This window comes from Mycteria americana, chromosome 3, assembly GCF_035582795.1.
Source record: "Mycteria americana isolate JAX WOST 10 ecotype Jacksonville Zoo and Gardens chromosome 3, USCA_MyAme_1.0, whole genome shotgun sequence".
Lineage (NCBI taxonomy): Eukaryota > Metazoa > Chordata > Aves > Ciconiiformes > Ciconiidae > Mycteria > Mycteria americana.
In genome coordinates this window covers 124,900,925-124,914,189 of record NC_134367.1, presented here as the reverse complement: position 1 = coordinate 124,914,189, position 13,265 = coordinate 124,900,925, and the positions used below count along the sequence as shown (strand labels likewise).

Sequence of the window (13,265 nt, the reverse complement as noted above, 5' to 3'; positions counted from 1 at the left end):
ACCTGCTCTCTGAATCCAGGTGAAAATCCTGACCTCTGGCTGGGGGAAAGTATTCTTCAGGTGGTAAGTGACAAGTTACTTCTTTAACTGTAAAGCTTTCCCAAAAATGGGGAGAGAGGTATATTTTATCGAACTTTTTGGGTACAATCCAAAAAATCTGAAAATAAAAGTTCTTGCTTTGTGAGTGACACATTATCTTTCTGGAAAGGATGCTGTAAATATAATTCAGTCATGTTCTTTCCTGGCATCATAGGAAAATGGTTTGATTTTCCTCCTAATAGTCAAGCATAATGCTTAAAAAAAAAAAAGTGCCTATGAATTATTACTGCAATTTCAATAGCTGTAATAGATGCATTGCAGCCAAAAATCTGTTTCAACTGTTTTTGCTGTTTCTATAGAGAAGTGTGTGATGCTGAGTTATACTATATGCTATTAACAAATTTTAGAAAGTATTGGAAAGATGAACACTGTCAGGAAAAGTTAATGAGAGAAACATAATTCTCTGAGAAGCCAGCGAATGAGAGTTTGCAATGGGGATGTTGGCTGGGTATCAGAAGAAACTTTTTTAGCAGTGGAAACTTTGGTTACAGTGAGGTATAGCAGGTCTTAGCTGTGTCTCTTAAGTCTCTCAAACATAATAACTGAAATCCTAGAATTTAACTCATTCAAGAACTAGAATGGTAATTGTAGGTGCATTCTACAGTGCCAAAAAGAATAATCTTGAATAGCAGACTTATGGCAGTAGATGACACTTTATTACTTTTATTTTCTTCTGATACGAAGTATGCTGAATTTTGTATCAGATATACTCGCTTTACCACAGGGAAGGTGATGTTACCTGTTACAGGAATCCTTTGGAAGCTGCTGTAGAAATACGTGGGGCTGTTTTTCATTTGCGTCTTTCTTTAACAGTGAGTTTCAGTGAGGGCAAGAGCAGGTAAATATAGAAACATTGAAGTTCAGTGGCACTCTCTGCAATATGCCTGCACACATTTATTATTACTATCATGATATCTTTTTCAAAGGCAATTTACATATGGCAATATTTGTTCCCTGCTAGCACTTTATAGAGGATAGCCAACAGTCTAAAGCGGTCTTGTTATGATATTAAAAACAAAGTAACTGTGGCAGTGATGTCCTAGCAACGTAGTTGATTCATGGGATATAGATACCTGAAAGCTAAGGTTCTTGAGCTAATACAACAGTATGTGACAGCCAAAAGGGAGGATTTGCACTGTCTTCTCCAAACTGTGTTGCCCCATCTTCTCTTTCCTGGCCACACTGTTCTGCCACTTGTCTGTCTCTCCATGAGCCAGTTCACCTCAGTGATGTGCCAGAAATCTGAACCGAAAGGAATAGTGGATAGTTTTCAGCTGGTTTACTGAGTTGCCTATGAAGGAAGAATCCAGACAGCAAAAAGGAAGTCAGGCATTTCTTTGAAAATGGCTGCTAGTCCTAGGATGGATAACTGTCCCTGTAGTTTGCAGTTTATTTTGATTTGATTTTGTCAGCTATGCTGGATGTAAAGCTGCATATTTATTTCTTTAAAGAGCATTGCATTTTTAATAATATAAAGCTACTTCTTGAGTCACTGTAAGATAACAGTAGTAATGGTAGATGTTGTTTTATAAATGAGATCTTGGGTATGCTACTTTGATGGACAATTTAGCTTTTCAATGAAGACAGTTTCACTGCAGTGTCAGGGAAAGCTGGCTGCAAATGGTTGAGCTGAAAGTGGATATTAAGTCAAAGATGTTTGTAGAGTATCTGAAAAAGACATGTGGCAGACCGAGGTAGCTGTCGATTTTTGTGAGAGTCTTAAGAAAGTGATGGAAAAAACCAACAGCAGGGAATTTGCTGTTTACATTCTTCAATGTAGGAAGCAGAGGGAAATCATAGAAACAATAACGTATAACAGTTGAAAGTTTGGATACTGGAAAATACCTAATTTGTTCTGTGTACCTTGCCGTCTACACTTGTCCTGGAGCAGGAAATGTTTGATGTCTTGCTTCTCCTTCACTCATCAGCAAGCAGTAAGAAATACCTGTGTCCATCCCTTATACTCTTGCTTTTATAGTGTTTTATCTCTATTACGATAGGACAGGGATTTGTTTCCCACACATCTAAAGGGTGAACACTATACTCAAGGCAGGCTTAGAAGCCTAGGCTTTCCTTCTGTTTTTGCCTAGGCAGTGAAAAGAAAATGTTTGGCATGGCTCCAGTTGTGCTAGCTTAATTTGAAGGACCATCTTGTATCACCATGCTCTGAAAATTGCTTTCCATAAGTGATTTATCCATTTCTGGCATGGGTAGCTGGATGGGTACAGTACAGAGGCAATTAAGTGTACTGAGTGAAATCCCAACTTAATTGCGTACAATGGTAAAAAACCCTTTCGTATCAATGGGACCAAGGTTTCTCATCGTCATCCTCAAAGGTCCCATCTCATAGAAAACAAGGAGAGCTAATCAAAAGTTGCATCAAAGTCTATTTAAGTTTCTTTAAAATTAAAGACTTTTACTTCATTTGGTAATCAAAAAGGAATGTGGTTTATAGAATTATAAATTCAAGATTGTAATTTCATAAGCTATTCAACACATTAAGCTTTAATAATTGTATTACTGTTTTATTTATTAGCTTACATGTTCAAAGATACTGCAAAATAGCGCAAAGGTAAAGACTGCGATTACAATTTACATAATGATTGTTTTTGCAGTGAATGTTTTTGGATAAGTGGAGAGTAGCAAAGTTACTGGAACAATGGAAAATCTCTTGTGAAACATCTTCTGTTTTGGTTCCATCTATATTTAGGAAGCCCAATGCTAACGATTCTCCTTTTCTTCTTCTTGCAGCTAATTCCAGCCTTCTTGGAGGTGGAGGAGGTGAGTCTTTGCTTAATGCTGTATTTATTCTTAAATAAATGTGAAATATATGCTGAGCAAACGTAGTGTTTAGTTGCTTATAAAACAATATATGATAAATTCAAAAGTTAGAAAAGTAAAATTATTAAATGGGAAAACTCACCAAGTTTCATACCATCAAGAGGCAGGTTGTGTGACAGCTGCTCAATCTGGTTTCCCCTCTGGATTAGACTAGGGCTGACCTGTATCTATGGGCCTAAGTGAAACATAAAGGAACTCAACTGCCTTATGTTATGTTGTTTAAGTATTTAGGATTTTTATTTAATTTACTTCAAGGGAACCTCGAACGTGTGTTAAATAAACAGTTTTTAAAAAAAAGTTAAATAATTAAAACATGGTAAATTTTAGTAAATTAATGAGGTTTTATCTTTGCACTTTTTTTTTAAACTTGGTTGCTTACCCCATTCTGCTTGCCAGAACACTCAAGTAGATTTCAATACAAATCTTTGGTGCATGTAAGAGATGCTACCAACATGTATATTAGCAAGGCAGAGAGGCACAAGTGCACGTAGTGGGTATTGTTTCCAAATATATGGGTGCTGTAGATCGATGCTATTTTGGTTTTTGTAATACTGTAGTACAGTGGCCATCAGAGCTTACACGACTGCTAACAATTCAGGAAAAAAATCCCATGAAGAGCTTGAACTCAGTTTTCTGTGACTTTCCCTGCCTCCCAGAGGGAAGTAAAAGAGCTCAGTTCTGGAAATTTCACAGTGCAGGAGCGGTACAGGCAGCGACTAATCTTCCTTCCTGGCTGGAGTTAAAAGGACTTGATGATCAGAGCTTACATATGCAAGGGTAAAGGAAAGGGCTCTGAAAAAGACAGAAGATCGCTGTTGCTTGTGAGGCTTGAGGATAAGTCGTCAAAGGTTTTGTTTTAACAGCCTTAACTGAACAGGCCTCCCTTATTTGTGGACCATGAAAAGGTGCTTGACAACTGCACCCGGGTGTCTAAATAAAACGGTTCATGTTTCTCAGCTGTGTGTCTGGACATTAAAGTACAGGGAAGCCTTACCTGGTAATCCTGTTGGATTAATCTGTTTCTTTTGATTCGAGTTAGTGGTTTGCAGTATACTGAATTTTTCTTTGTTTAAAAGAAAATCCTTTAAAAGGTAATCCTTCGCTAGCCATTCATGTTCCTGCAGAGCCGTCCATGTACCTCCTCTCCAGCACTTGCTCCCAGCTGGTAACATTAAAAAAAAAAAAAATATCAATGCAAATGTTCAAATTCCAATCAGGTTCCCAGAGCACTGCTGCTGCTGAACGGATTTGACTATTGACTTTCCGTGGTATTTATTCAGCTGGACCGTACTTCAAAAGTTGATGTCCATTCAGTGTGGCACTAGATAATGTGTCTCTCCCTCCATGGCAGGCTGGATGAGCCCACGCTGTGAGTCAAGTTGGGATTTTTCCTGTATTTTATGTGTTAAAAGTGGGGGAGTTTCAGTCAATTTATTGGCAATTAAAAACACCTCCTTCCACCACCCCACCACCCCACCCCCCCCGCCACCCCGCCACCTCCTGGTCTCCCGCCGCCTCAGGGCAGACTGAGGTGATGGCGGCACACGAGGCTGCGTCACTGTGCTGCTGCACCTTCTCTTCTGCATCTGCCCTCTCTCCTCCTGCCCTGGCATCGTTTTGGGCTTTTACCACCATTTCTTAAATAAGTTTCCTCAGCGGTCTCAGGAAGCTCCTGTGGCAGGTTGAGTTTTGGCGCACGGTGGGTCCCTTGGGGAACCGGCTGTGACTGGCTGCGGGTGGCACAGGGCAGCCCCGACACCCTCCCACAGAGGGGGTCTCCCTGCAGCCCCTTGTGGCCAAAACCCCACAAAACACAATCCCAGATCCTTTAATGTCTGGTGGAAGGACAACAACATACCCCCTTGCTTGTGATGCAGGTAAAATACCAAATTTGACTATTTTATGGCTTAGAGTTTGACTGCTGATGGTTGTGGGGCTGTGTTTGTGCTCTGGCGGTGCAGTGAGCTGCCATTGGGTAGGGTGGCTGACGCGTCCTCAGCGTGCACTCACTTAGGTTTTCCAAGTCTTTTGAGGAAAAATCCTGAGAATTTTGCTCCCAAAGTGCTCCCGAGTTTGGGCAGCCACCACGGGGTGCCTGTAGCTCCATCTCCGGGTGCATGTGTTGGCCATGCCCTTTTGCAGAAGGAAAGCATGCACGGGGTCTGCAGGATGGGGCTTGCTCAGGGAAGCACAAGATGGAGGCACCCCTGGCTGGCCCACCCACCTGCCGCAGGCAGATGAAGCCCGGGGCCCTTACCTCTTGGAAAAATGACTTGTTACTGGCAATGTGCTTTTCTCTGTAGAAGGGATCATTTCGTTTCCAGTTGAATGGGTTTGGATTTTAAATTCTGGATATATTTTTTCCTTTTTCCAGAAGGAAGTGGCAGCAGCACTCCACGTGAAATATTGCTAGTGAATTATTAAAACTTTATTATATACGTAAACATCAAAGCCTTCTTTTGATTGCAGATGCTGAATATTTATGATAATGCATAATACCAGTGTAGTTTCTCCAATAATGGGATTCAGATCTCTTCAGTAACACTCGTTAATTTAATCTCTCTGTCACTGCTGGGGGTATGAATACGTATCTTAGTTTTACAGAAAATGAAAACCAGAGATTTCTGTTTGTCCAAGCTCGTGCAACAGCTTTTGTGACTTTGAGCTGCTTTTGAGCTGTTCTATGTTTGAAATCTTTCCAGAATTGAACACAAAATAGTTAGAAATGGTTATTTCAACACCCCGATCTAACGTTTGCGAATTACTCAATACGTACGTTAAAGCCATCTTCTGGAGGAGAACTGTTGAGGAACGCAATGGGCGATGTTGTCAGCAAACATAGCGCACTTGGTTGTAACTTCAGGTGCTGGTGGTTTTGGGTGGCTGTTTATTATCCCTGTGTCACCTCGGAGCCACATCAGGGCATCCGTGTACTTTGATTTCCCAGAGCCAGAGTAATGATTTGTTCTTGCATTCCCCATTTGAATGCTGTCTATTCATTTTCATGACCATTTGCAATGAAGAGATAAAAGTACAAAAGATACCAGAAACAATTTTTCACAGAACTGTTTAATCATAAAATCGAGAAACCCACAATAGAGTCTTAGAAGAATCTTTAGTTAAATATAGATGTCGAAGGTTTCTTTCTGCTTTTCAAATAACTCTGGAGTTTCCAGGATTTCATTATGAGTTTGGTGAGTGAGCCTTTTTTCTTTTTCATTCTTTACTGGTTTTAATAATTGATTTTTAATTAGGAGGCATATTTCGCTTTCAGGTCTAGATTTATCACACATTCAGCATCTCACTCCTCCTATTAACTTGCACAGAGCATTATGACTTATTTGTGCATCATGTATTATTTCTTCCATTATGTTCAACAGTGCAAAGGTGAAAATGATTAAGAAAATTACCTGCATTTGGAGGGAGTGAGGAAAAAACATTTGATATTTTGAGAAAAAGTGACCCCTTTTAAAAACGTATCATGAAGTTTTTGCTGTTGAGAAATCGAAATGCTCTATTTTGAATGGCAATTTTTTTCTTTACATTCTTTTACAGCTGTGTCAAGGAAAGAAAGTATGTGATTTCATGCACTTTATTAAAGCAAAGTGAGCAAGACCTGAGATTTCTCCTCCTCCTTATGGTTTTGGATAGTCTGTTGGATTTTGGGGGTTTTGTGCCCCACTGTCCCCACCTCATTTTCACTTATTTTCCTTGGGGTTAATTTTTCCTTTACTTCTTTTGCTGACTGTAATCAAGTTCTTGTTGTGTGCTGATTTCTGGATTGGCTTGTTTTCTTTGACCTTAAATTGAGGTTATATTTAAATAGCAAGCTAGGGATTTTTTTTTTTCCCCCTTATAAGATTTTGTTGCCTATGCTGGAGTTGGGGAAGGAGACATCATTGTTTAGCATGTCCTGTTATGAACATAATTTTTGTCAGCTCTGTACTTGAAAATGGTAATTTTGCCTTTAAAAAGTCTCAGAGGAGACAGGTTATATTCACAGTCTTTTGTAAGCATTGTTTGAACCCAGTTTAAGTTGGTTGCCCCAAAAGATTTGTCTGCTTTTCTGTTTCTCTCTGTCTCTCTTTTTTGGCCAGTGTAACTATGTCTTTTCTAGGGCTTTTGCTGGCATGGAAAAAATTAATTCCTCTATAGCCATAAGTATGTTAGCATATCTTAAATGTAGACCAGACCTACCTCTCCAGTCTGCCAAGATATGGTTTGTAGGCATGTCATTTTAAGCAACTGTTACAGCATGGGGAACTTGTATTGTGTTCATGATCACAGTAGGGAACTGGCTTTCTCTGTACATTATTGGGTAGACTCCATTCTGAAAGTGGGATTGCTTGCCTTCTTTGTTCGCCTTTACCTCTATGTTAGATTATAATAGTGGGAAAAAAAGTGTTTTATCCTGCTAGAGAGAAATTACCACAGACTGACTTATATCCTGGAAAACGGGTTTATCAGGAGGGAAATGAGCTATTCAATGGTTGGAGTCTTGCTGAGCCTGAGCACAAAATCACGTGACGCAGGAGACAGACTTTGTGCAAGGGTCAGTATGCCACTTCAAATGCGAGCAGCTACGCTCGCCTACGTGCGAGCATCTAGTGCCACATCAGCCCAATGGGCTCGCCAAGATACAGGCATGGATCTGGCAGATAGGACACAGGGTTGGGTGGGCATCTGCACCTTTCCAGAATGACATCTGAGGGTCACATGCATCACTTTGTGTGGGGCAGCTGAAATACTGCTAGATACCAGTGTTTGGGCATCTGGGTTGTACCGCTTGGGTCCAAATTGATGGTGGAGTTGTTTGTCTTCAAACATGGGTATAGCAGGTGTGTGGCAAAACCATCATGGCTGCTGCTAATGCTATAGAAATAGAGGATAACTGCTGGTAGGGTGCTGCTACAAAGTCACTGGTGTTTGCCAGCCACCCTGTCTATTTGTCAATTAATTGCAGACTAATGGCTTTAAAAAGCCAGTGATTTTCCAGTCAGTAGTGGCAGGAAGGAACAGCTGACATAAATATCCTAACATCCCTCCCCTTGGCCAGGGGTAAAGTTTTTATTCTCATGGCTGTGACTTAGATACGCTACTATTTCCAGCCTCCTTCTGATAGTTAAACCTGTACCAAAAAAAAGAGGTTTTTCACTGTCTGAATAGTAACTTGACATCAGCTTACATGGCAAATGAATATTCATGACCCTGAGAAGTGACAGTTGTACAAGAGAAAACTGGAGGCAGTAATGAGATAACTTGCAAAGCACCCCATAGCAATGTAAAAGGAGAATACTTTAAATATTAGACTGGCCCTATGCTAGCCCATTCAAAATGTATAACAGGAAGAAGACAAGCCTCTTTTACCCTGAACCAGGATGAGATGCTCTCTGTTTTGGATTTCACAGGGCTTGGGCTTGATATTTACATAATTTAAATGCAAGTGAAGCAAGGGTTTAAATCCAAAGTTCAAATTTGTGCATGACGTGCACATAACATGAATGCATCCCTTGAGAGGAGAAGAAGGAGTTTGGGAAAGGAGCAGTGACAGGATTCTTTCATCAAGAAAATAAGCATTATTATTTTGTATATTTTTTTATGTCGGTCTGTTGGCATTTTCTTGTATCATGTCAAATACATTTGTCAGATTGGGGTGTGCTTGCAACAAATGGCTTCATGGAACAAATGTGCTTCATCTGGGATTTCAACTAGCTTCAAAAGCTTTCAGTTGCTTTGTACACTGCGTCATCATATTTAGGTATTTAGGTAATAGCTATGAAGGTACAAAGATTTTCCTAGCAAATAATGATCATGTAGAACAACTGATAATTTAAGGCAAATAGCTATTTGCCTTTGTTGCTAATTAATTCCTTTCTCCTAGAAGATCGCTGCTGCAATTCTGTAGCGTTGTTAAAGTGTTTTATCTCTTTTTACTATTTGCATGCTCTTCTTTTTCATCTCTGTAAATAGAGTGGGTTTGAGAGGGCTGTATCCACCAGTTCCCCCACTGTGATAGTACATCAGCCAATGAAAATTTTAATATTTATTCATTTATGTATTTCTTTCTGTACAGCTGTAATACTAGTTTCATTTGTAGCCCAGTAGCTCAGGGTGGCTTGTAACCCTTTCAAGGTGTTTGGTTCAGCCCCAAATCTTGTTATTATTTAAAAGCTTTTTGTTGGATTAGATCAAAGCAAATAGATTTTTCTGTAACTTAACCTCTTTTATAGAATTTATTCAAACCTCCTATGTAAGCGAAGTCTTTCTTTACAGGTCAGTTATGCCTGAAATGTTTTTCTTTCTTTCCTCAATCTGTGTATGTATGTTTGCTTTTTGCCTTCTGTTATTGCAATTGATATTTCCATGTGAGTTTCAGTTCAGCTTTAATTAAAATTAGTGGATTTTCTCATTTTGTAGTGCATCTAGAGATATAGTGATGATAACTCTATAAATAAATAAGCATAGTTTATTTCAAAAGACCATTAAGCCAAACTGCCATGACTGTATTTAAATGTGTGCTCTACTTTACAGAGTTCCTTCTTTTTGTTTGTTGGGGGTTTTTTGTTGTTATTGTTTAAATATGATATATATTTTGCTCTTTGGCTAGATAGGGTGCTAACTTCCTTTCTCCAGTCATTTTATACATTCTTATAGTTATGGGTAATAATCATAAACAGGAAGTCTCTGGATTGATTTTAAGTATATCTTAGTTGTTGCCTAATTGTATCCTGTTAATTACACTTTCCCAGCAGTTACTTAAAAAATAAATAAATTATGTTTTGCTATTTACAGGAACCAATACAGGTATGTGATCAGGTGTTAAGTTTCAAATGTATACATATAGTTGTTGATGCACATAAATGACTTTCCCTAACAATGACTTTTTAAAAATACATGTTCAGCCTGTGATCCTTTAAAGTGGTTCTCCTATTCCAGCCAGTGGTATAGCAACATGACTCTATGTTTCTGTCATGAAAGTAATCTAAAATTTAGTGTGTGCAGGCATACTTACTCCCTGCTGTCCTCAGCCTTTTCATATTGCTGGTGTGTTGACTTAATTAGGCATTAGAAGGTGATGTTTTATTTTTCACTCATTGGTTAGTGAATGCTGAGTCTACAACACCCTGAGCTCCCACTTAATTGTGAGGCCTTTTTCTTACTCAGATAGACTGTCACACCAACTCTCCTTGTTTTGTTTAATTTTGTTATGAGGTAATTACAGTGTTATGTACCCACAACTAAAACATGAACACATACAGTTTCTGCCATATGTATATAGCTTTCTTATATACATTCTTATATATATGCATGTCACTATATATATTTGTGACTGAATCTTGCAGTCTTTTCAGAAAGTCGGACTTAGTGTGTCTGTGTGCACACACAAGTGCATGTGTATAAATAAAGATATGGCATTAATTTTGTTAGACTGGGAAAGACCTTTAGTTCATGGTCATTGAAAATTTAAGGTGCTCTTGATAAAAATCCAAGCCGAAAAGGCAGGCAGTTATGTAAGGAATGTCTGTCTTTTTTCCTTTTTGTTTCATGTTATGGGACAGAGCTGCAAATCAGGATGAGAGATCACAAACCTTCCCTAATTCACAGATATCACATGATGTGTAGGGCAATTCATGATATGTTTGTTACATGAATTGGACATATGCTCTAAAAATGTTAAACACTTTTTCCTCATATAGACAAATACTACATATATGTCTCGCATGTACGTCTTGCATTCAGAAAATACAATTATTTTTTCATTTACCAAGGTGCTGCTCGAGCATCTTAGGATACTTCTGTTGAGACTCTCCCCCTGTAGTTGATGGTGAAGAGCACGGCTCCCAGGGTGAAAATACAGTTTGGGAATGCAGGAAGCAACATGTGTGGCTGTGTGCTACAATGAGAATACAGTAAGTCAGGCATTCCAGTATGTATATGTGCCAGTCTCCAGAAGACAGTTTTTAAAATTAAGCGTTTGGTAGGTTTCCTTAAAGAAAAATCTGTAAATTGGGACACCTGTCAAAGTTGTTCAGTTTCACGCCAAACAATCTCAACAGTGTCCCTTTTGCTGAGGTAAGAATGAAGCGAGCGCTGCAGTGAAGACATGTTTTGTTAGGCTCAAAGAGGGGTGGTGGTGGTTTTAAATCTGTTTTTCTGGTTAAATCTGTTAAATCTTATTTAAGGTCTACAGCTATTTTCCTGGTGCTGTAACAGAAGTACTGACTTCCAGTACCCATTTTCCAGTGGGAGGAAAATGCAAAATGCAACTTAAAACATTTAAAAAACACATTTATTTATTTTTACAGCTGATATTAGAAGAAATAGAACAAATGAAATAAAGGAGTGATGGAGGTACCTCACTGGTAGACATAGAGGCGCTTTTGAATATCAGACCATTTACTGAAGCTTTCGTGCTGGTATGCCTAAGTATAAAACAAAGACCTTAATCAGTAGAGAGTACCTTAAAAGTACCTCTAAGCCCTAAGCGCCTTACTTTCCACATCAAATGCATGTAAATGAGCAGCCAGGCATGGAAAAATGGCAACAACTATTTGTTGATCCTTGTTGGTTATTCTTTTTAAAATGTGCGCGCATCCAATAAAATGAAAATATGGGCATTGCATGACACTAGCACCTCCCCAGAAGGAGGGGGAAGATAGCCGTAACTACGTCTGCTGATGTGCTTGGGCGTGAAAATTCGCATTCCCCAAAGGTCAGAGATTGGAGGTTGTCATCATCCTTAACGCCCCGCCTCCCATAATGGGAAGAATTTACAACAGTTTCTTCTTTTTGTTTCTAGTGAAAGCAGTTACTTCTTAGTCACTATATTTTTGAAGGATTAAACTATAGTGGTGAGCAAAAACCAAGTATCGAAATTACTGATATTATAGAAAGAGTTTACAACGCTCTTCTTGCCTCACAGAATGAAGGATTATGAAATCAGGTCTGCATTCACCTCTCACCTTCCATTTCAAATTTTCTGCTCTTTCCACAGAGGTTCACTACTCATGTATGAGTCGCTCTTTGCTGATCACATTTTTCCAAAGTTCCTTTGTTCTGTGCAAAATGCTTACAGATTATAACACGCAGTTTTTCAAAAGCCAAGAAAATCTCCAGCAGCGCAGCTGGCAAGATGGTTGAGTCTTGGAAAGATCTGTCCTTTGTTTTCTGTGTGCCTATCTTTGCAGTTCTCTTCCTTCCAGTTTTGAGAACCCTCCATCAAACAGACAGTATAAAGTGAAATGAACTTTTGGCATAATAAAAACAAATGAAATGTGGTGATTGCTAACGAAGGATTAAAACTCTTATATAGGTAGAACTGATTTTTAAGAGACATTAGTGGAAAACCTGCATGTACAACTCTGTCTTTGCAGTTGTTCATCTTTTCTAACTGATAATATTGGATGGTAATGCAGCTTCCAGTTGCTAATTTTCGTTCTAATGCCATACGGCAAGCTACAAAGTAGACAGCTCCTATGATTTAAGAAACAAATAAAAAAGCTCCCCGCCCTTTCTAGGGCTTCAAGTTTAGCCTTAATGGCTTTGTAGATTCAATTTAGACTTTATTTTTAAAATCAGTGGTAGTGGGGGAACAGTGAACTGAGGTATGAAGTAACCAGGGACAGGAACTGCTGAGGATGGTTTTGATATGAAAGAAAACACATGACGAACCTCATCTGTATGAGCATTGTTATCACAGAATCTAAATGCTCCACAGACCTTGGGTGCATTTATCCTAATTGCTCTGTAACAGAGAAGTAATGTTGTCTCCATTTTACAGTTGGGAAAATGAGACAAGGAAACCGTATGTTTTGCAAAAGGTCCAAATAGAAAAGAGCAAAAATCAGCTCTCTGAAGGCAAAGCATAACTCACTGGGGTTTCATAATGCCTGTATCAGTTTTGCAAATAGGAATTTTGATTCCTATCTGGAAGGAAGAGGAATTTTATTTTTAGTACCAGTTTCATGGGTAGAAACAGGATGATATTTGGAAAAAGAGAAAACATACTCTACTGAGAGCAACTTTCTGACAATTAGACCTTAATTGGTTATACAGCAAATTCTCTAAAGGAATGGCAGAAGGACCACCAACTGGAAATAAGATTCTACTAGATAACCAGTTTTACACTAATGGAGATAAAATTGAATACAGGAAAAATGTGATGTATTTGAGGCTACCACCATTAAGAATTCTAAATAAACAGCAATTCACTGTTCTTATTTGGCAGTTTTCTATATTAAGTTAGAGAAGGGCCGTTTACTTTTATTTTAAATTTGTACAGTATTAATAACAAAGCATTTTAAAATGTTTTTGATAACAAAAAG

At 38.7% G+C, this 13,265-nt stretch overlaps 1 protein-coding gene across 4 annotated transcripts in view; it reads left to right on the top strand.

The window, feature by feature from the left end:
- Nucleotides 1–13,265, top strand: part of MACROD2 (mono-ADP ribosylhydrolase 2) — an 899,949-nt gene that overhangs the window by 194,674 nt on the left and 692,010 nt on the right. For all 4 annotated transcript variants that reach the window (XM_075496893.1, XM_075496891.1, XM_075496892.1 and 1 more), the window contains exon 4: nucleotides 2,851–2,880. In XM_075496893.1, coding sequence (XP_075353008.1) covers nucleotides 2,851–2,880 — 30 coding nt within the window. The remainder of the gene's footprint in view (nucleotides 1–2,850; nucleotides 2,881–13,265) is intronic.